The 24,741-nt window shown below is 46.1% G+C and overlaps 1 protein-coding gene across 2 annotated transcripts in view; it reads right to left on the bottom strand.

Annotated features, from left to right (window-relative positions):
* wscd2 (WSC domain containing 2) overlaps positions 1–24,741 on the bottom strand; it is a 300,323-nt gene that overhangs the window by 41,358 nt on the left and 234,224 nt on the right. For both annotated transcript variants that reach the window (XM_041201991.1, XM_041201992.1), the window contains exon 7: positions 18,113–18,313. In XM_041201991.1, the coding sequence (XP_041057925.1) occupies positions 18,113–18,313 (201 nt within the window). The remainder of the gene's footprint in view (positions 1–18,112; positions 18,314–24,741) is intronic.

Consider the following 24,741-nt stretch of genomic DNA (forward strand, 5'->3'; position numbering starts at 1 on the left):
TGTTATCTAAATAGTGAGAGATTGCAGAGCTCTGAAATGCTGTGGGATCTGGGTGTCCTAGTGAATGAATCACAAAAGGTTAGTGTGCATGCAGCAAGTAATTAGCAAAGCTAATAGAATGTTATTGTTTATTGCAAGGGGAGTTAAATACAAGAGTAGGGAGATTAAGCTTCAGTTATACAGGGCATTGGTGAGACCACATCTGGAGTACTGTGTGCAGTATAGTCTCCTTATTTAAGGAAAGATGTAAATACATTAGAAACAGTTCAGAGAAGGTTTATTAGATTAATACCAGGAATGGGTGGGTTATTTTATGAGGAAAGGCTAGACAGGCTAGGCTTGTATTCGCTGGAGTTTAGAAGAATAGGAAGTGCCTTGATAAAAACATGTAAGATCTGAGGGGTCGAGACAGGGTGGATGTGGAGAGGATGTTTCCTCCTTTGGGAGAATCTAGAACTTGGGGTCACTGTTTCAAAATAAGGGGTCACCCATTTAGGACAGTAATGAGGAAAAGGTTTCTCACTCAGCGGGTTGTGAGGCTTTGAAATCTCTTCCTTAAAAGGTGATTGAGGCAAGGTTTTTGACTATCTTAAAGGCAGAGGTACATAGATTCTTGATAAGCAAGGGGGTGAAAAGTTATCGGGGTTAGGCGGGAATATGAGGTTAAAATCAGATCAACCATGATCTTATTGAATGGCGGAGCAGGCTCAAGGGGCCGAGTGGCCTACTCCTGCTCCTAATTCGTATGTTCGTATGTAAATCACTTTAGTGTCACTGGGTGAAGGAAGTTGAGAAAAGGAAGGCTTGGCTTGACCAGGTCACTACATTGTCACTGTTGGAATAAATTTCTGTAGAGGCTGAGAGAAGACAGTTTCAGGTTCAGGTTCAGCTAGGATGGGGAAGAGCCTCATGGAGTAGTCTGCTCTCACCTAATCAGTCTCACATAAAGATGATGCCTAGAGAGCTACCGGTAGCCACCAAATCATAAGAAAACTTGCATTCATATAAAACCTCAGGATGTCCCAAAGTGCTTCACAACCAATGCAATACTTCGCAGTGCTGTCACTGTTGTAACTTATGGAAATGTGACAACCAACTTGAGCACAGCAAAGTTAATGATTTAATGGCCAGATTACCCACTTTTTTTGTGGAAGTAATAGTTGAGGGATGATTGTTTTCTGGAACAACAGAAGAACTATCTGTCTTTCTTTGAACAGAAGTCTCACACCCTTTTTACCCAGCTGAGTAGGCAAACAGGGCTAGAGTTAAAGATCATCGCAAGAATGGCATCTCCAACAATGGAACACTTCCTTCTGCTCAGTTCCTTGAACGGGTCTTGAACTCTTTGACTCAGTGGTGAGAGCGCTACCAACTGAGCTGAGCTGACAACAAAAGCAGAAAATGCTGGAAAAACTAACAGCATCTGCGGAGAGAAAAAAACAGAGCTAATGTTTCGAGTCCTTATGACTCTTCTCCAGCTCCAGCATTTTCTGTTTTTGTTTCAGGTTTCCAGCATTCGCAGTATTTTGCTTTCAGCTAAGCTGACATTCGAAGCAAAAGTAGTTCTTGGCTCCTGGCGAGGTTTAATTTCCAATGGTTTATGTTGTAAAGCAGGTCTCACAGCGTCAGCAGCAGCAACAATAACTTGCATCTATATGGAACCTGGACATTGTAAAGTGCCCCAAGGCACTTCATGGGGATGTTATTAAACAAAATATTACACTGAGTCACATAAAAGAGGTGGCCAAAAGCTTAGTTAAAGAGGTAGGTTTTTCAGGAGCGTCTTAAAGGAAGAGAGAGAGGTGGAGAGGTTTAGGAAAGGAATTCCAGAGATAAGGACACAGCTGCTAACAGTGGCACAATTAAAATTGGGCATGTGTAAGAAGGAAAGGACAAAACAATAGATACTGCACCTACAGTCATTAGAAGGTGAAATATTTTTCAAGTCCTGGCTTCCCCTACGTCTGACGAAGTTCCACCGATGAGGGAGCCACAAAACTAGCATGTGCAGGCAAAGCGAGCACTTGGCCTTACCCACTGCGTAGACATGATTGAGCCAGGATTTCCTATCTCCCGACACTGTCCACTGTGTCAGCCAATGAGTTTCAACAGGTTGGGTTCGCAAGCTGTACTTAGTAGGGTGCCATAGCCACCAGGGCAGGGGCCTTAACTATTTACCATCTATGTAAATGACATGGGTGAAGGGACTGAGTAGCTAAATTTGCCAATGACACCAAGATATGTAGGAAGGTATGTTGTCAAGAGGAGGTAGAGAACCTGCAAAGGGATATAGATAGATTAAATGAGTGGGCACAAATTTGGCAGATGGAGTATAATGTGGGAAAATGTGAGCTTGTCCTCTTTGGCAGGGAGAATGGAAAACCAGTGTACTATGTAATGGAGAGAGATTGCAGAACTTGGTGGTACAAAGGGATCTCAGAATCTTGGTAAATGAACCATAAGAAGTTAATATGCAGGTACAGCAAGTGATTAGGAAGACAAATGGAATGTTGTCATTTATTGTAAAGGGAATGGAATATAAAGGTAGGGAAGTTTTACTACAGTTTACAGGACATTGGTAAGACCACATCTAGAATACTGTGTACAGTTTTGGCCACCTTGTTTTGAAAAGGATATAATTGCATTAGAAACAGTTCAGAGAAGATTAACTCGACTCATTCCTGGGATAAGGGACTTATCTTATGAAAAATGGTTGAACAGGTTGGGCCTATGCCCATTGGAATTCAGAAGGATGAGAGGTGATCTTCTTGAAACATATAAGATCTTGAGGGGACGAGATAGAGTGGATACTGAGGGGATGTTTTCCCTTGTGGGGGGAGTCTAGATCAAGGGGACATAGTTTAAAAAATTAGGAGTCTCCCATTTAAGACTGAGATGAGGAGAAAGTTTTTCTCTCAGAGGGTCATTAGTGGAATTCTCTGCCTCAGAAAGCAGTGGAGGCTGGGTCATTAAATTTATTCAGGCCAGAGTTAGGCAGATTTTGGATAGATAAGGGAGTCGAAGGTTATGGGGGGCAGACAGGAAAGTGGAGTTGAGACCATAAACAGATCAGAAATGATCTTATTGAATGGTGGAGCAGGCTGAAAGGGTCAAATTGCCTACTCCTGCTCCTGCTCCTGAGTCCAATGTTTCTATGTTTCTATATGTCAATAAAGCCCCTTTTAAAAACGTAATTCATTGATAACTTTTCACTTTCTTAAAAAAATCCCTTTTTACTATAGCCCGAGTCTTTCAACAGGCTAATGGATTTCTGGACTCTTAGCCAACCCTCATTATGTATTCTTGGCTGTGAGCCCAGACATCCATTAGAGAACTAAAAGACCTGAACCTGATTGACAGCTCTGGCTCTCTGATTTATGCTGTCAATTTCACAATGTTTATTTACACAAGATAAAGAGGTTTTCAAGCACTTTCAATTTCTATTGTTGATACTTTAAAGGGTCTGGATGATTGACACTTTTATTGGGCTGTGGTAAATGGAGCTTCTTTTAAGAAAGTGGATAGTTATCACTGAATGAATGATTTTTTAAGCTTTTTATAAACACATCCTATTGTCACTTTAGGGTTCATTAGTTCTACAGAGTGTGGAGTGGGTGAACGGGCATGGAAGTGCCATATGGGGGGTGGGCATGAGGTGGCATGGATGGAGAGTGTATGGAGGGTGGGGGTGAGGGTTGGAGGGCCTTTCTGTTTTAATTATAACATGATGAAGTCCCACAGCACTGGGGTGTGCCTTTTAAACAGCCCACCTCTGCATCCGGCAGCCCATGGCTGCCTCTGAATTTTTTTCTCAGGTCAGCTGGCTCAACTGCAACCTGCACCCACCACCACCACCACCACCCCCACCCCCGGCAGCCCACGCACCCAACACCCCCCTTCCCGAGAATTTGTCCTAACTCCCGTTACCCACCTTGAGGGTGAAAGTCCAGCCCAATATGTCAGACTATGAGTTGGAGAAGGGACAGGACTTACGCCACGACATACAGCCAAGAGTTAATCTTACGACAAACTGTCCCTTCACACAGCGAATGGAGCCTTGTTGAACAAAATCTCTACGAGCTACAGCGAACAGGACTCTCGAATGAAACTACTGCAGCCTGCCCCCAGAAAAGCGAGGTTAATTCTCCAGGGTAATGTAGTGAGTGGAGGATTATTCCAAATCATGTGTGTAAAGTGTATCCCAGTCGCTCACCACAGTGTAGTCTCCCAGTGTGATCGAAGGAGGAATTTCCAAATCACCTATATTCTGGACAGGAACAACAGTGCAAGGATATGCAACTATCTCCTGAGGGAAACCATTTCTTCTTTTGAGTTTTTTAATACTTAACTTACAACTGTGGCATTGAGGCTTGACCTAATACTGTCAGCTCTGCAATAAGGTAAGTGCACCATTAGGATGGGCTGTCCTTTGAGAAAAGTTTGATTAGAATGGGCCTATATTCTCTGGAGTTTAGTAGAATAAGAGGTGATCTCATTGAAGTGTGTACGATTCTTAGAGGCCGTGACAGGATTGATGATGAGAGGCTGGTTCCCCTGGCTGGGGAGCCCTAGAACTAGGGGGCATTATCAGGATAAAGGGTAGGTCATTTAGGACTGAGATGAGGAGAAATTTCTTCCCTCAGAGGGTTGTGAATCTTTGGAATTCTCTACCCCAGAGAGCTGTGGATGCCCAGTGATTGAGAATATTCATGTCTGAGATTGCGAAGATTTTGGACAATAAGGTATCTAGGGTTACGGGGGATAGAGTAGTAGAGTGGAATTGAGGAAGGACATCTGTCATGATCTTACTGAATGGCCTAGCAGGCTTGAGGGGCTGAATGGCCTACTCCTGCTCCCATTTTTTTTAATGATCTTATTGGGTGCCGGTGAATTCCCCTCCATGGGCAGTTTGTTACCACCCCCACCCCGGTGATGCCGTCTGAATGAATCTGGAAGCGGATAATTATTCTGAAGCGATGGCTTATTGAGGTGGAGGAAGAACAGTTGCGTGGAGGCAATTTCTCAAAGCAGCGCTGGGATCCTGGGAATTGTAGCTATTAAGTCTTCATTTCTGCTAGATCCCTTAGAAATAAATCAGGACAAAGAAAACGGAATCACTGTGGCCTTGTTCAAATCTAACAAGGGAAAGGAAGCCCCGGGCATGTTTCTCCTTCATTTGGCAGTGGTAACAACGTTAATCATTTTGAGTTTCTTACAATTCCACAAATACTCTGGGAGGTGACAAGTATGTTTTCCTAAATGTTATAGCTATCTAAAAATAAAACAGGCCTGTGCACTCACTGAGGTTTCTCAGGCATCCTTTGTTCCGGTGATTAACGATCGCCCTGGGTTTCAGAAATTTAAGGTGTGAGGAAAAGGTTAAGGAAAAGGTTAAGGAAGCGGAAATGGGAGAACTTGGGGTTAACCAAATTGAAGTTTTCAAAATTATGAGGGGATTTGACTGTTTCAGATCCCGGTGACACCATTTAAAATGTTAGGAAGTCGAGGCTAAAAATAAAAAGACAGAAATCTTTCATTCTGGGGTTAAGAGATTGACTTTTTTTCTTTATTCTTATCATAGTATGTGGGCGTCCCTGGCATTTGTTGTCCATCCCTAATTGCCCCTGAACTGAGTGGCCTGCCTGGCCATTTCTGAGAGCAGTGAAGAGTAAGCCGCACTGCTGTGGGTCCGGAGTCACTTGTAGGCCAGGCCAGGGGCTGTATCTTCCGGTCGGCGAGCGGGGGGGCGGGGCCCACTCACTGACGCGTAAAATGACGCGGGGTGACATCGGGCGAGCGTTCCGACATCATGGCCCGTCATTCGGACTTTCAGTCTGGCAGCTGCGCGCCCGAGGGGCGAAATTTTCCATGCCCGCTGACGCCTGGCGTGTTTGGTGGCATGAGTGGATGATATGGCGAGGAGGCAAAAAATCGGTTTCACAACGTTGTGTTGTGAATCGTCCACTCTGCCCGTCAATGGCAGGCCACGTTTCCCACCATTGGACATCAGGAACCTCATTGTAATACACCTGCATATCATTATCAGGATAGCCTGCTGGAATCATTCCTCCCACATGGGTGAGAAAACACACCAGTGCAGAACATATCCTGGCAAGTGTCACGTGCAGAAGTGGGGACTTACTGCCAGGGTCTTGCTCACATCGCGGACATCCGAGCAGCAGAAGATGCTGGGGCCCGGCAGCAGTGGGATACTGGAGGAGTGTCCATGGCACGCTGGGTGGATTCTCATGGACGTGGCTCCACCACAAAGTAGCTCATGGAAGGTGGAAAGTCACCGCTGATGCTCGCGATGGATGATGGTTGAGGGGGTGGAGAGGAAGGTCCAGTTGTGTTTGAGTCATAGGGTCATAGAGCTTTACAGCATGGATAGAGGCCCTTCGGCCCATTATGTCCACGCTGATTATCAAGACCCTATCTACACTGATCCCATTTTTCAGCACTTGACCCGTAGCCCTGTATGCTATGACATTTCAAATGTTCAACTAAATACTTCTTAAATGTTGTGAAGGTTCCCACCTCTACCACCCTTTCAGGCAGTGAGTTCCAGATGCCCCCCACCCTTTGGGTGGAAAATATTTCCTTAAATCCACTCTAAACCTCCTGCTCCTTCCTTAAATCAATGCCCCCTGGTTATTGACCCCTCCACTAAGGGGAAAAGTTTCTTCCTATCTACCCTATCTAAGCCCCTCATAATTTTTTATACCTCCATCAGGTCCCCCCTTCAGCCTTCTCTGCCCTAAGAAAAACAACCCCAGCCTATCTAATCTCTCTTCATAGCTGGAACACTCCAGCCCAAGCAGCATCCTGGTGAACTTCCTCTGCACCCTCTCTAGTGCAAACACATCCTTCCTATAGTGTGACAACCAGAAATGCACACAGTGCTCCAGCTGTGGCCTAACTTACATTTTATACAGTTCCATCATTACCTCCCTGCTCTTGTATTCAATGCCTCGACTAATAAAGGCAAGTATCCCATATGCTTTCTTAATCACCTTATCTACCTATCCTGCTGCCCTCAAGGTTCTATGGACATGTACACCAAGGTCCCTCTGATCCTCTGTACTTCCTGGGGTCCTACCATTCATTGTGTATTCCTTTACCTTGTTAGTCCTCCCAAAATGCATCACCTCACACTTTTCAGGATTAAATTCTATTTGCCACTGTTCTGCCCACCTGTCCAACACGTCCATATCATCCTATAGTCTAGGGCTTTTCTCCTCGCTATTTACCACACCACCCATTTTTGTGTCATCTGTGAATTTACTGATCATACCTCCTACATTCATGTCTAGATCATTAATGTACACTACAAACAGCAAGGGATCCAGCACCAAACCCTGTGGTGTGCAACTGGACATAGGCTTCCAGTCACAAAAACAACCTCTACCTCCTGCCTCTAAGCCAATTTTGGATCCAATTTGCCAAATTGCCCTGAATCCCATGCGCTCTTACCTTCCTGACCAGGCTCCCATGTGAGACCTTGTCAAAAGTCTTACTGAAGTCCATGTAGACTACATCAACTGTACTACCCTCATCTGCACCCCTAGTCACTTCCTCGAAAAATTCAATCAAATTTGTTAGACCTGATCTCCCCGTGACAAAGCCATGCTGACTATCCTTGATTAATCCTTGCCTCTCCAAGTGGAGATTAATTCTGTCCCTCAGAATTTTTTCCAAAAGTTTCCCTACCACTGATGTTAGACTCACTGGCCTATAGTTCCCTTGGTCATCCCTACAGTATGAGCTGTCCTCCAGTTCTCTGGCACCTCTTCTGTGGCCAGAGAGGATTTGAAAATTAATGTTAGGGCCCCTGCCATCTCCTCCCTTGCCTCTCACAGCAGCCTGGGATACATCTCATCTTAGCCTGGGAATTTATCTACTTTTAAGCCTGCTAAAACCACTAATACCTCTTACCTTTCAATGCTGCTTTGTTCAAGTATATCTCAGTCCCCCTCTCTGATTTCTAAACCTACATCATCCTTCTCTATAGTGAATACAAATGCAAAGTACTCATTTACACCTCACCTACATCTTCCAAATCCTCACACAGATTGCAACTTTGGTCCCTAATGGGCCCTACTCTTTCCCTGGTTATCCTCTAGCCCCTAATATACTTATAAAATGCCTTTGGGTTTTCCTTTATTTTACTCGCCAGTTTTCTCATACCCACTTTCGCTCTCCTAATTTTTTTTTTTAAGTAACCCCCGGCACTTTCTATCCTCCTCTAGGGCTCCCGCTGCTTTGAGCCCTTGGTATCTACCATAAGCTTCCGTTTATTCCCTTATCCAATCCTGTACATCCCTCGACATCCAGAGTTCACTGGAATTATTGGTCCCATCTTTCACCTTTACCGGAACATGTTGGCCCTGCACTCTCACTCTCTTTCCTTTTTGAATGACTCCCACTGCTCTGTTGTAGATTTTCCTACAAGTAGCTGCTCCCAGTCCACTTTGGCCAGATCCCATCATATTAAAATCGACCTTCCCCCAATTCAAATGCAATGGGAGGACTCGTGAAGCCTGTTAATGAAGCTGAAAGACATCATTACACATTATTCAGTGAAAGCGAATCTATTTTCAGGTTGTAAAGTGACAAAAACGTGTTCACCCGTGCAACCAATTGTGATCACAATTTCTTAACTTTTGAACGTCTGAGACTTCTGCCCTGATATCGACAACAGGGGTGGAGACAGCCGGTGCAATGGTTGGCCACGTTGCCTCTGATGCCTTCAGTGTGGGTCCTCAGAGAGCCGGGGCCTTGGGAGCTCCGGCTTGCTTTGGCTGTCCTCAATTGGACCAGCTGCTCCCTCCGCGGTGACAGAGGATGAGGTTGAGGGGCTCACAGGCAAAGGGGACTCGGAGGGAGGGGACAGCCTCTGAGATTCCTGAATGGATGACCCAGGGGTGTCCAGCTGCCGCTCCTCCTCCCTTCGGGTACCCGAGGGCCCCGGCCTGAATCCTTGAGGTGGGGGGAGCAGCTGGGGGGACATCGAGATGCCCCGTTTCCCTCTCGTATTGACACCCATGGCTTCTGTGATGAAGTGCAGGTCTGCACACATATCCACGCTCTGCTGGACCAGGGTCTCCATGGCGTCCGCCATCCTCCCCATGGAGACCTCCATACACGGACATGTGGGCACCACTTCGTCAGGGAACAGGCGGATGCACTCTTCCGACTCGCGTGCCACTCTCTTGAGGGCTTGCAACAGCTCTGCGTCATGTTCCACCGTCTTCTGCTGACTCTCCAGGATGAGTTGGAAGGCCAAATCCAGAAGCTTGTCATCCGACTCGAACCTCACAGATGCCTCTTCCCCAGAAGTCCTCCGAGTGCTGGGGAGTCGGGCTGAAGCTGCATCCTGCTGCTGCAGACACGTATCCGTGCAATGACCACCAGATTGCAAACCCAAGCCTGCTCTAGATCTAGGTCCCACCGAGATGTGTGTCTCTGCACTGGAGGAGGGTGTGGGTAAGCGCTGTGATGGGTCTTCCAGGCTGCTGATTTCCAGCTCTTCAATCGATGAGGAGTCCTATTTGCTGGAAGTGAGGGCATAGATGGAGCTGAGGGACTGGCTGGTTGAGGGCGTCGGTTGCTTGGCAGAGCTCCCTATGAACCAAGGTAGAGATAATTAGTGCGTGGAATGTTTGTGTGGTGAGCGGAGCCATGGACAGGATGAGGATGTGAGCTCCAGAGGATATGAGCCTGGTGGAGATGTGAGGGTGTGTGTGAGAGTTAATGGTGTTGCCCCTTGAGGTGTGAGATCCCTGTGGATGTGTGATGGGTTTGTGAGTGTGTGAGTTGAAAGTGATGAGAAGAGTGACTTACCCTGGCGGAACGGATGAGATCACTCATCCTGTTGCGGCACTGGGTGGCTGTCCTCTTTTGCAAGGCATTGGTGCTGACCACCGCTGCCACCTCTTCTCATGCTGCATCAGTGATGTTGCTGCCCTTCCTGTGGCCAGAGCAGGGGTAGAGGACATCACAAAGAGCCTCCACTGTGGCAGAAAGGTGCTCGAGGAACACGTCATTAAACCTGGGGGCTGCAGTCTTCATGCCTTACGATGGGGTCATGTCTTCAGTGTAGCAGTCCTGGGCTGGAAGCACTGAGAGCTGTGTGCGCGGATGCACTTTAAATATGCCGCCTGGCGTGAGGGAACGGAGAGATGATGGCATGGCAGGCGAACGAGATCCCACTCTCCATCGAAACGCCGTGTTTCCCGGGAATGCATAATTAATGCGGTGGAATGGGATGATACGGTGTGAGAAGCCGCCATTGCGGCCCATGGGTAAAACATTCTTTTTCCACCTGCTACAGCAAATCTTGTACAATTCCATCGTAGCTTTCAATTCTGGGTTTTTAAATAATAAATGAACTTAAATTCCATCAGCTGCCCAGAGTGTTGCCTGGGTCTCGAAATTATTAGTCCACTGACATTACCACTACACCACTCTCTCTCCAAACTAGATATTTAAAGCAGACAGGATAAGTGGGAAGCAAAAGATAATTAGATGCGTTTCTGGTAAGCAATGGGATCAAGTGAGAAGATGGAATTGAGCTATCAAAATGCGAGAGCCTACATTCCGGATGTAGCCTTGGCAGCAAATACTTTTTATAGAAAATATTCCCCAATCACAATTTCAGCAAAGACAGCTCCCTGTGTCACACAAGGCAGACAAAGTACATGCTTACATCAACTTCCACAACAGGTCACTAGACTGAAGCCAGAGGGGCACCAGTCTGCATCAAGCATGGCTGACCAGGAGACTCTGCTGCTCATACTGGAAGGATTTACAGGTTGACAAACAACCTGTTCGGTCACGTGATGAACACATGGCCATCAAGTCCTGGAGTGGGACTCGAAACAGGAGCTACCCACTGGACCACAACCTCCCACTGGAGATGGTGTGTCTTAATATCTCCTTATGTGGTTGGGTGTCAAATTTTTATTCGATAACACTCCCATGATGTGCCTCAGGGTGTTTTACTACATTAAATGCTCTATATAAATGCAAGTTGTTGTTTTGTATGTCACCTTCCACTCCCCTTCCTATACCCAGCATATTTCACCCGTTTTTTTTTTAACCCTGGTTTTAAACAGGCGCCTTTTCATTTCAAAGCTTGTTGGTCACTCAGTGTCACTATGTCAACTTAAATATATCCCACTTTCTTCAGTTCCCAACTTGACCCATATTGAATGCAGAGCCGTCAATTGGAGGCTCTGAAATCTCCTCACACAGCTAAGGAGAATTTGGGGAGGAGGGCTGCAATATGCCAAGTATTTGCCTCTCAGCTTTGGTGTCAGGTCCGGAAAAACAGGAAGAATTTGGGATGAAAGCAGAAACAGGGAGAAGAGGACTGATGTAACTGAGCACAAATATGATAACGGAACCCCTCTATGCCTAAGATTCTATGTCGACAATACTGCCAAGGCAGTGTTTATTAGTTCACTGCTTCATTAGGTTGGTTTGTGGGATGAGGGGGCTGTCCTATGAGGAGAGACTGAGTAAACTGGGCCTATACTCCCTGGAGTTTAGAAGAATGAGAGTTGATCTCACTGAAACATACAAGACTCTGAAGGGGCTTCAGAATCTACCCTGGCAGGGTAGACACTGAGAGGTTATTTCCTCTGGCTGGGGAATCTAAAACAAGCAGGCACAGCTTCAGGATAAGGGGGTCAATTATTTCGGGCTGAGATGAGGAGGAATTTCTTCACTCAAAGAGTTGTGAATCTTCGGAATTCTCGACCCAAAAGGTTGTGGATGCTCCATTGTTGAATATATTTACGGCTGGGATAAACAGATTTTTGATCTCTTTTTGGAATGAAGGGATAAGAGGTGTGCACAGGAAAGTGGTTTGGGGCAGAAGATCAGCCATGATCGTATTGAGTGCTGGAGTAGACTCGATGGACTGAATTGTCTACTCCTGTTCCTATTTCTTATGTATTTAGTGCCTATCATCAGTTATCCAGACTATGTTACAAGAAAGCCACACACTGTAGGACTGGAGTTACATACTCGTCAGATCAGGCAGGGGTGACAGGTCAGTTTTTGATATTAATCAACAAATGACCAGATTTATTGAATTCAAATTCACCTCTTGCCCTAGTTTGAACTCGTAACCTTTGGGGTTGTTAGTCTCATAACATAACCACTAAAAAAAATGAACGACTTGCGTCATATAGTCACTTTTGTGACCTCAGGACATCTCAAAGTACTTCTGAAGTGTAGTCACTGTTGCAATGTAGGAAACGTGGCAGCCAATTTGCACACAGCAAGCTCCACAAACAGGAATAAGATAATGATCGCTTCATCTGTTTTAGTGATGTTGGTTGAGGGCTAACTGCTGGCCAGGAAATCAAACTGCTTCGATCATCTTTGAGATAGTGTCATGGGATTTTTTATATCTGGACAGAGCTTCGGTTATACATCTTACTTAAAAGACATCCAGTGTGGAATTTCATTAGTGCTGCACTGCAGTGTCAGCCTGGATTTTTGTGCTCAAGTCCTGGAGTGGGGCCTGAAGCCACAACCTTCAGAAACAAGACTGCTACCAATGAGCAACAGCCGACATTAGGATACCTACACTCCTGCCGTCCCTGACTCAACTTGAAATACAGCTCCACAGGTGTGACCTTATGTCCTATGTAAGGTAGCCTTCCCCGACCTTGTCTAAGTGATCATTCTTCAAGTGCTTGTGCCTTATTGAACTGCTGTAGGAAAGTGGGAAAACCTCATCAGCCAAGGTGGCCAGGGGTCTGTGGGTAACAACTGGGTGTGGAAACCCTGGTTGACCTCCTTGCTCCTTGTTCACCATGGAAGGGAGTGGCGAGGAGGAGCTGAGTCCAACTGTAACATTCCATGACCTCCCTGGTGGAATTCAGCTAAAGCAGTGACTTTGCAATCTTCCCTGACTGACCTAATCTGCACCACATGGTGGCTGTACATTCATCGCCTGGGGCATCAGTGGAGCTCAAAGCGCCATCACTCAAACCAAACTGAATGGATCAGGTCAGCCATGATGTCCGATGAGCAGGCTCGAGGAGCTGAATGGCCTATTCCTGCTCTTACTTCTTACGTTCTGACCAGACTGTCCCAATTCAACCATGATGGTGACACCAGTCTCCCGCGATCAGGGTGACCAGCTCCCAGCGAAATGTTTAGGGGACACCTTGGCATCGGTGGTGGGGGAGGATGCTCCCAGAACTGCGAGAGCAGGCCTATGGGTGGGATGGTACTCAGGGGTGGGGTGGGCAGGGGTGGGTGGGGGCAGTGGGGTTTAAGGGGGTTTGGGGGGGGACAGGGGTGTTGGGGGTTGGCGGTTGGGAGTGTGTTGAGGGTGTTTGAGTGGTCAGGGGTTTGGGGGCACAGGGGCCTCATTGGGGTCGGGGGGGGGGGGGTTGCTGCTGGATCTTTTCAGGCTGATCGAAGAGGAGAGCAGAGTGCTCGAATATCTCAAGTATGGGATAAGCAGGCGAGTTGCAAACAACCAGGGACACGGTACAGCCAGTCTAAATATGGGATGATCCCACAAAGTCCAGGAAGGTTGTTCACCCTGCCAGCAATGTTCCCTCCAACTACCGTTAGCTCTTTGCTGTCAGTTTGTTGCACAGCCTCTTAAAGGGAATGCTGCACATTCCCGATGACTGTGAGGTCACATACCTGCACAGCTTAGAGGGAACAAAAACAAAAATACCTGGAAAAACTCAGCAGGTCTGGCAGCATCTGCGGAGAGGGACACAGTTAACGTTTCGAGTCTGAATGACCCTTCAACCGAACTAAGTGAAAATAGAAAAGAGCTGAAATATAAGCTGGTTTAAGGGGGTGGTGGGACAAGTAGAGCTGGATAGAGGGCCAGTGATTGGTGGAGATAACCAAAAGATGCCACAGACAAAAGGACAAAGAGGTGTTGAAGGTGGAGCTTAGAGGGAACATTGGCTGATAGGGAATGTCTGGGTTTCCTAGTAGTTTCTTAAGGTTTATACAAAGTGTTATGTGGTCATTTACTTCAAGGTAGAGAAAAACAGAGATAAAAACAAAAAAAACTGTGGATGCTGGAAATCCAAAACAAAAACAGAATTACCTGGAAAAACTCAGCAGGTCTGGCAGCATCGGTGGAGAAGAAAAGAGTTGACGTTTCGAGTCCTCATGACTGGCAGCCGATGCTGCCAGACCTGCTGTGTTTTTCCAGGTTATTCTGTTTTTGTTTTAGAGAAAAGCAGAACTTGGCAAGCCCATGTTCTAATGATTTTAATACTAACTTCGCCTGCTTATTCCAGTAAATACCCGAGTCACACTTGAAAAGGATTTTTGGATGAAAATTATACTTGAGCAAATACATATGATCTGAGCATCAATTGCTACATGAGATAAAAATACTTCTATGACAGCTGAATTTGACTGATCTTAAACGTTAGACCAGCCCCAATAAATGCTGTTCTTGCACACCCACGAGGCTACCATGGTAATGTATAGAACAACAAAGCCTCAAAGCCTTAAGTGGAGAACATTCAGAATCCAGTGACAGTTTACTATACACATTAGTTGTGGTTTCACACTTCCAGCCTGTGAAGCCCTGGAGCAAGCAAAAGCTGGACAATGGAATCTGTCGCCTGCACAGGGAGGGATGCTCTTCCAGCGGGGAGTGAGTTGCAGGTGGATGGGGGGGCGGGGTGGAGGGGGGGGGTGGGGGGTGGGTGGAAGCAGGGTAATCTCAATATAGCCAATTCCAAGGAGGCCCAGAAACATTATCTGTTCTAATATACCTAACCTACGCAAGCTCTGCTTGAACTGAGTACTGATGGCTCAGAGTCAAACCACAGCTGGGAGGAATGCGATTGTCGTCCACTTAAATGGAGGGGTGGGGTAGGGAAAGGAGGAGAGATAGTGGCATGGTGGCAATGTCACTGGACTAGTAATCCAGGGGCCTAGGCTAATGCTCTGGGGACATGGGTTCAAATCCAACCACGCCAGCTGGTGGAATTTAAATTCAATTAATAAATCTTGACTGTAAAGCTAGTCTCAGTAATGGTGACCATGACAATTATTATCGACTGTTATAAAAACCCATCCGGTTCACTAATGCCCCTTAGGGAAGGAAACTTGCTGTCCTTACCTGGTCCGGCCTACATGTGAATCCAAACCTCCAGCAACGTGGTTGACTCCTAACTGTCCTCTGAAATGGCCTAGCAAGTCACTCGGTCAAGGGCTTTTAGGGATGGACAACAAATTCTGGCCTTGCCAGCGACGCCCACATCCCATGAAAGAATAAAGGAAAAACAATTATGCTCCATTACTGCCAAAAGGTCGGCAATGGTCAAAGGTCAGGCCCTGCCTTCTCTCTCAGGTAAAAACTTCCACAGCATCATTTCGAGGATAAGATAGGGCATTCTATATTTATCCCTCAACCAACATTGCTAAAGAACAGATTATATGGTCATTATCACATTGCCACTTGCGAGAGCTTGCTGTGCACAAATTAGTTGCTGTGTTTTCGAGATTATAGTAGTGATTAGACTTCAAACATGCTTGCTTGCTTGCAAAGCAAGGTGGGCTTGCTAGGTCATTTCAGAGGATAGTTAAGAGTCAACCACATTGCTGTGGGTCTGGAGTCACATGTAGGCCAGACCAGGTAAGGGAGGCAGATTTCCTTCCCTAAGGGGAATTAGTGAACCAGATGGGTTTTTACAACATTGCAACATCTGAAGGATGTGAAAGGTACTATAAAAATGCAAGTCGTTCTTCCTTCTTTTTGTAGGTGGGGCTGCGAAAGGTTACAGAGATAGGGCGGGGGGTGGGGGGGTTGGTCAGTGGGGGGGTGAGGCCTTGAAGGACTTTGAAGGTGCAGATGAGAAGTTTAAGGCAGGTGACAGGAGCCATTGTTGGTCAGCAAGGTGATAGGTGACTGGGATGGTGTGAGATAGGGTATGTGCAGTAGAGTTTTGAATGAGCTTGTGCACTATGGAAGGGTGGACAGTAGGTGGTTTCTATTTTACCCAAGCAAATTCCTACAAGGCCATTTTTTTTCCACAAACAGCTCCTCTCATTTGCTTTTCAAGGGGTAATGTTTTTCTCCAAACAGTAAACCCCATTACGCCACACGCGCACTGAAGTGCGTTCAAACTGCCTTCACACGAGCATGTCCATGGGTGTCCCCGATTAGCCAATTGGAGCATTCTGACAGGATGGCCATTCTGGGTACTGAAGCCAATCAGGGCAGCGAAAAGTTGTCCCATTCAGCAACCGTTTGGGAAGAAAAATTTCACAGCCACAGCCGTGGCCAGGAGAGCATTAGGATTTCCGAGCCTGAAGGTGGGTCATGGCGTGGATGAGGGTTTCAGCAGCAGATTAGTTGAGGCAGGGGTGCAGCAAGAGTTGCGGCTTGATCGTCCTCACGATGGAGAGGCTCTGGGGTCAGAAGTTGAAGGGGAAAAAGGTGCGATGGTTGAGTACAGTCTGGCTCAACCTGAAATAGCAGCTGGGAAGAGGGATGGAATTGAGGTAGTGAGGAAACGGAGTTCTTGGCATAGACTGAAGATGATGGCTGAAGATTCAGTTCAAAAACAATATCATTTGGAATCCTGATAACAAGGCAGAAAAATAATATATTCTTGGACTAAAGTTTCAACTTTTGAGTGGGGAGGAATTATGAACTAATTATAAGAAGTCATAACATTGACCTTTAATCAACAATATTTTAAAATCTATATTTACAGTCATAATCAAAATATGTTAATCATACACAGCAATACCCTTAGTTTTTAAGTGACTGCTGCTGAGTACTCATACTGAACATGGACACAAGCTGCACTCATACTGATTTCATGCTGATTATATGCTGCTGGTCCAAGGACCACACGCACACATCATTTCAAAGCTTCAACAGCAGAGTGCTGGGAGAGAGATGACTTTTCCAGTTTTGCAAACTGAACAGTTGGAGTAATTTTTATAGTTCAGTGGCTGAAGCAATGGGGATCATCGAAATCTTACTTTTAATCAGCGTGATTTTTAACTTATCCTTTTGATGTAATTCTCCACTGCAGTATGAACTGAAATAACAAATCAATAAATATTGAATGACTCCAGGAGATATTGAAATCTGTTTTACCAGAAAAGAACTAAAGCTGATCACTTCCTGTCTCTGTATCAATAGTGAGAGGGACCTCACCACCTTCAGGCTTTTGAATTCCAAGCTGGGCCTCATGTCCTCGTCGCTTTCTGACTTACCCTGGCTCCCACTCTGTCAATATCATGATTGTGAAACGTTTCATCTTTGCTTTCAAATCCCTCCAAGGCCTCCTTCCTCACTCTCTCTGTAACTTGGCTCTCCAATCCTCTGAGTTCACTTTGCCCTCTAATTCTGGTCTCCTAAGCATCCGCAATTCTCATCGCTCAATCACTGGTGGCCATACCTTCATTGCCAAGGCCCTATACAAGTTCCAAAATTTGCCACCTAACCCTCTTCACCTCTCTACCTTTCTCTCCTCCTTTAAGATGCTCCTGAAAGCTACCTTACCTGTGCTGATATCCTCTTAATGCAGCTCAGTGTCAAATTTTGTTTCATTGCGTGAAAGGTGATACACAAATGGAAATTGCCTTCGTTTACTCTTAACAACCTTAGCTTCAACCATTGCAAGGCTTGAGCACAAAAATCAAAGCTGATAGTCCAGCATAGACGTCAGGCCAAACTCCCATCTGCCTGCTCAGGTGGGTGTAAAAGATCCTGTTATTTCAAAGATGAGCAGGGGAGTTCTCCCCGGTGTCCCTCAGTCAGCATCCCAAAAACAGATCATCTGGCTATTATCACATTGCTGCTTGTGGGAGCTTGCTGTGCGCAAATTGGCTGCCGTGTTCCCTAAATCACAACAGTGACTACACTTCAAAAGTACTTTCTTGGCTGTAAAGTACTTTGAGACGTCCAGTGGTTGAGAAAAGTGTTATATAAGCACAAGTCTTCCTTTCTTGTTCGGTACTGGTCCTACACTATGGGTCCTCAACCTTGACCTGAACCATGAGGTGGAGCCAACACTCTAATCCTCTCTACTGATGGCCTTCAGTCTTAGGACAAGCAAAAAAACAATAACACCGTCGATCATACCTTTGCCTTGCCAGTGAGCTTCAGAAGCAAAGCCGATATGTCCTCCATATTTCCGGTTGAATTCGGCCATTAGAGCTTTGTATGGGTTCCGAATAAGCAGGATTGCAGCACTGAACAATTCAATTTCCTTCTTGCCACTCTCGTGTGTTTTTATACAGATCGATCGGCCACTTTTCCAATGGTCTCTTTCTCCCTTAAAACCTAAGGGGAAGGGAGGGTAAAAAAACAGGAAATAGACATCACCATTTTCAGCTAAATATGGACACTGAATGTTTCCTCTATAAGACACTCTGGTGGATTTATAACATTTAATTTGAATTTGATTTTAAACAAAGGACAATAAGACTGTAGGAACACAGAAAGATCGTTCAGTTAAATTCCCTCGGCCCACAGGACAAGCACAGGACAAGTACACTGTCCAGCTCCCTCCTTGCATCTTGTACTGACTCACATGTGCCAGCACCACTCTACCCAAGTGGCTATTCTTCATATGTCAGTCCAGTCATCGAGTGTAATGAGGCTGTTTGATCATAGAAGATCAACATCCCGTTGAAGATTGGTTCACTTTACTCTTTCCAGCTGGAGTTGCTGAACCTGTGGCTTCTCTCAACCTTACTCCACCCTGTTGAGCCAAACTCTTTAACTGTTAACCGCCACCTTGACTGAGATTAGCTAAGTCAAAATGTGGACCAGCCATTAACCCTGGCATCCTTGAGGTCTGTATGTCTTCGCTGCACAATAGCAATTGGCATTTCTGTGCTGAACCAACAGGGGATCTTCTGACCCTTTTCTCTTCAGACATAGCGCTCTCATCGCTCAGTCAGAAGGCTGTGGGTCAAGCCCCATTCTGGGACTACCATGCTGTTACTGAAAGAATGCTGCAGTGTTGGAGGAGCCATTTTTCAGATGAGATATTAAATGAGATATCCTGCCTGCATGATCACATGAACAGAATAGATGTCGTGCCATTATTCGAAGAAAAACTTGGAAATTCTCCCAGTGCCTTGGGCGACAACTAACCCTCAGCCAACAGGCCTTTTGGCCATGAGAGAGATGTGATAAGGTGTTATGGCAATACAAGCCCTTTGATTTTTTGGGGGTTTTTTTATATGCCAGCAATCTGGAATGGTTCAGACTCAGATGCAAGACATGAAAGGACAACCAGCAACCACCGTAGTTCCAATGTTGTAATGAATCTGCGGTGGAAATTCTCTGATATCTAGACCGATCTAGTCAGTTTGCAGGTATGGGCTTATTTCAGTTTTATAGCACTCTGGATGAGAAGCTAGAGGAAGATTATGATAAAACATGGCCCATTATGTATATAAGTAAACTGCAAGGGTAGAATTATCCCCCCCCCCACTGGAGGGGTTGTGAGGGGGAGGGCATGAGCCAATCCGGTCTGCGCCGCCATTTTATGTGGATGGGCCAATTAAGACCGGCCCAGCGTGACACACTCCCGGAAGCGCTGAACGCTCCCTGTGTGGGGGTGGGGGTGGGGGGTGGGGGGGGGGTGGGTGTGGGGGGGTTAGTTCCCTGAGTCGGGAGCACGCTCTTTAGCACATGCATGTGAAAGAGCGCAGAAATCTCCCTGAGGCACGGAGCTGCCTCAGGGGGATTAGTTTTAAGCTCTAACAATTCAATCAAGTGTTGAAAAAATTTTTATGACATGTCCCCTCAGGTGAAACTGTCACATGAGCTGGGCCATGTGCATTAATTTCGATAAAAAATTTTGAGAAAATTTAAAATCATTCGTGGAACCTCATCCCACCCGTGGATGAGGTTCCATGAAAAATGTGAAGGCCGCCTGGGCTCTTCACCTGCCCCCCTCCCCCCACCGCACCCCTCCCCCCCCCCCCCCCACCCCCACCGCCAACCTTAAGGTTGGACGGGCAGTTCCGGTAATTATTTTAATTGTTAGTTAAATGGCCTTAACAGGCCTTTGACAGTTCGGCGGGCGCTCAGCCAACTTGGTTGCGCGGTGGCCGAACTGAAAATCTAAATGACGCGCAGTGATGTTGGGACGCACGCCCGACATCACCATGCGTAATTTTACACCTCAGCGAGTGGGCCTCGTCCCCCGGTCACCGAGCCAAAGATTCTCACCTAAGAGTTTATATGTTGGTGCATGGCTTTGAAATAATCAAGTTGGACTTGTAAAAACACTTTATGGTATAGTACAAACTGACATATTTTACGATCCTAATAAGTATAAATTGCTCAGTCTTCCTTTGATGTATTATGATACCAGTGCTAAAATTGCCCTGTAGCATTGTAATAGCTCCTATTTGATTTCTCTGTATAAAAATAAGCATTTTGCACTCACAGTGGACATGTATCTTGTGAAATAATCGAAAACTGAAATGACTGGTGTGAAAAATACATGCGTTTAATATACGAACAGCTTAATATAAAAAAAACTTTAACTGTAGGCACTAGTTAAAGGAACAAGAGCCATAATAGCAGACACCATTAAAAACTGAAAATACAGGAGAAGACAAGATAAATCAAGCAGCGATTAAGCGATGCCACGTTGGGATTGAACCACCACAGAAAGTGAAGTTAATAGTTAAAGGGACATTGCCTCCATAAATAAAAGGCTTTGGCTTCCCAGTCCTCATGTCCCATGGCAGCTTTCCAATAAGCATTATACTGAGTAAGATCCAGCCCGCATGGCCCCTCAAGATTTCCAGTTTGTTTATTGATTCAGTTAAATTAGTCCATTCCTTTGTCAGGCGCGTTGCCTTTAAGATGCCAATAGATTTGTCAGCAACCGGGCTAACTTTAATGAGGTTGCTTTTAAATGAATACAAGTGAACCTAAGCTAAAGCCTGAGGATGGTTATTGCCAAATCATGGGGTAGAAATCAATAAGACTGAGCACAGTCTCCAGATAGAGCTGGCATTAGAAGGGGACGATTGGACCAGGACGAAACATTCATTCCTTCAAGTTGAAGCGAGCCCTGCTTCAGGCTGGGGCTGGGATTACTTTGTACAAAAGGTTGCTACCATGTAGGGTTATTGGGGCCCCACCTAGGCTACTTCTGATCATGGGATTGAGGGTGAAAGGGGAGGGCGGTGGGGTGGGGTAGTACAGTGGTGGGGGAGCAGTCAGGGAGGAATCTTCCAGACTTCCCCCCACCCCCCCACAACTCCCCCCAACACCACGCCCCAAACGAGTCCTTTTTTTTTTATCGAGCTTGAGTAAAAACAGAAAATGCTGGGAAAACTCAGCAGGTGTGACAGCATCCGTCGGGAGAGAAGCAGAGGCCGCAATTTGATGGCCCCCGTCGGAACGGGGATGGGGACGGCGCCGTTAAATGCGGCGAGACAGTCTAAACTCCGTTGGCTTCAGCGGGAACGTAAAATCCCGCTGCCGTAAAATTTCGCCCAGCGTTAACATTTCAAGTCCAACATGACTCTTCTTCCGAGCAGTTCCCAGCATTTTCTGTTTTTATCTCAGATTTCCAGCATCTGCAGTATTTTAATTTTATCTAGCTTCTTGCGTCTTCTGGGGGATCACATGGCTTTGGGGGAGTTGGGGGGAGGGGGTGGTGGGTGGAGAACATTTATATTGTGATACACAAGGTGTTGCAATAGTTGGCCACAGGCTCGGTGGACCAGGCTCTCTTGCTGTCCGACATTCTTTATATGCTTGTATAGAGTTCTCTCCCCATCTTCAAGTCATGGGGTAGAATCTTACCTATGGTGGGCGGGGACAGGGGGCGGGCGCGGAGCCGATTGGCAAGCTGCCATTTTACGCGGGGCAGCCAATTAAGGATGAGGTTTCCCGGAAAAGGCGAAGGCCACTTGGGCTCACCACTTGCCGGCAGTGGGGTTAATAAGGTAAATTGCCTTCTTAATGGCCCTAATAGGCCGTTGACAGTTTGGCGAGCTCACAGCCACCTCCAGCACCCGCCCGCCGAATGCAATATCGAAATGACGTCAGGACACACGCCCGGCATCATCTCATATCACCCCCGCACGCCAGCGGCAATATTCTGCCCATAGCTCCTATCCTTATTTTGATACTTCCCTTTCTAAATCTCCGCATCTGCAAGTATAATAAACACTACCCAACTAAATTCTTCAACCAGAGTATTGCAAATGAGATATTCAACCAAGGCCCCGTCTGCCTTATCAGGCTGGTGTAAAAAAAAACCCATGACACTAACCGAAGAGCAAAGATCTTTGTTATCCAGGCCAATATTTCTCTCTCTTAATCAATATAAGGCACAAGCAGATTAATTGGTCACTTGTTCACTTAGTATGTGTGGGCTGTTGTGCGTCAATTGGCTGCTGTGCTTCTCTCCATAATAATAGTAACTGCACTTTGAAGGCAATCTATTCTCTGCAAATTATTCTGAGGATAAGGTATTGTACATGTTCTTTCACAATTAAGGAGTGTAAAAGAGAGCCAGAAAGCTTCCTGCCATGGATCATGTTCAATCTACCCTACTGTGCAATGGTTCACTTACTAAATCTTCTGAGAAAAAGTTATGCAAACATTTTTCCTTGATTCTTAAAGAAAACTCCAAAAGTGTCTATCGCTACAACCTCCATTATTAAATGCTGGCCAATTGTTTTCCTGATCCGAGCAGCAAGTTGTCTTTCATGGAGACTTTGACCAGTCTTACGATCCCATCTGAGATTACCCCTGGACCAGCCTGATCCCAGGGTGGAACCCTAACTTTTATTTAGTTGTTTAGATACGTGGAGAGTAGCTACTGAACAGAGTCACAGGAGTCAGCTGATGAACTTATAACAAAAGAAGAAAACATTTATTCAACAAGAAAAGATGAACCATATTACAAAACTCATTCACCCACAATTATACCTTTACAGATATATATGGGTTTGTAAGGATAACACAGGTTACAAAAGCTATCTTATATTCTAATGCTCACAGTAAGTACACAGTCCATGTACCAATAGGCACCCTGTGGTTAGACACACCACACTCTGAAACCAAGTGACAGATGCCACCTCACCCAGATGCTATGAGTCTCTCCTCAACTCCCCCCCAGACGCTTGTCCCACCACAAGCCAACCGGTCTCACTGAACTCCATCTTTCACTTGAGGGTTTCCAATCTCCACTCTCCAAGACCTCACCTTGGAATCTTCTCCCAAACCAATGCTTTCTCTCAAACGCCTTCCGCCAGGGTCCACCTCCAGGGTTTTGAACTCTCCTTCTGATGTTTCTCTCCCTGGATCATCACATGCATTCAATCTGTCTCCCACACACTCTCTCTCACTGACTCAGCCATCAACAGTGCACCACTGCTTCACATGCCCATAGCAAAGAGTTACAGAAGTTTCGTTGTACCTTTGGACTTTCTAGTCACCTGCAAGCTGTTCTCGCTTTAAATCTGCTTTCTGCAGCTTGAAGCTCTAAACTTGAAGCTTGGAGCCTTTCTCTCTGCCCCTCACTCTTAACTTCACTTAACAGGATGTTTTCCATCTTCCTGTCCTTCATTTGATTAGAAGGTCTTTGGACTTTCCCTCTTCCACTGCCCTGGATTTTTTGGATTGTTCTTAGCTTAGGATCGACTATCTGTCTCTTCCATAGAGTCATAGGACAGAATTTTTACTTTGTTGGACAGGCGCATGCCTGACCCAAACGAGCGTAATATGACGCGCGATGAAGTTGGGCGAGCAACCCGATGTGATCGGGCACTCGTGCGACATTTCAGTCAGCGGGTATGCATAGGCAGTGCACCCACCACCAATTAACAGGCCGATTAAGGCCATTAAAGTCCCAATTAAATGGAACTTTTCGCTGCCCGTCCAAGCTTATGGCTGGCGGGCAGGCGAAAAGGCCAAGTGGCCTTTGCATTTTTTAGGGAACCTCATCCACGGACAGGACAAAGTTTCCAACAATAATTAAAAGTAAAATAAAAAATTTAACTTTTCATTAATAGCATGTCCCTGCTCATGTGGCAGAGTCACATGAAGCGACATGCTTTGTAACATTTTTAAAAATCTTTATTTTTATTTCTTAAAATCTTCATCTCCCTGAGGCAGTTCTGTGCCTCAGGGAGCTTCTCCTGCCCTCACCTGCGTGCATGTGTGAAGTTCCCCCGCTCACCTTCCTTCCCCCTCCCAACTCACACAGGCATTTCAGGCTGGGTGGGTTTTAATTGGCCCGCCAGTGTGAAATCGCAGTCTGACTCCCATCGCGGGCAGTGCTCGGCTTCCTGACTGTTCCTGCTTGTCCCCGCCAAGTCCGCCTGATCATAGAGTTTTACAGCACAGAAACAGGCCCTTCAGCCCATCGTGTCAGTGCTGGCCATCAAGCTCTATCTACTCTAATCCTATTTTCCAGCACTTGGCCCATAGCCTTGAATGCTATGCCACTTGAAGTATTCAACTAAATACTTCTTCAATGTTGTGAAGGTTCCCACTTCTACCACCCTTTACTGAATTCGATATACCTTCTGGGTGAGAAATGTTTTCCATAAATCCCCTCTAAACCTCCTGCCCTTTACCTTAAATCTATGCCCCTGGTTATTGACCTCTTGACTATCTACCCTATCTATGCCCCTCATAATTTTGTACACCTCAATCAGGTACCCCTTTCAGCCTTGTTTGCTCGATGGAAAACAACCCCAGCCTATCCAGCCTCTATT

Source organism: Carcharodon carcharias, chromosome 13 (genome assembly GCF_017639515.1).
Source record: "Carcharodon carcharias isolate sCarCar2 chromosome 13, sCarCar2.pri, whole genome shotgun sequence".
NCBI classification, from domain to species: Eukaryota; Metazoa; Chordata; class Chondrichthyes; order Lamniformes; family Lamnidae; genus Carcharodon; species Carcharodon carcharias.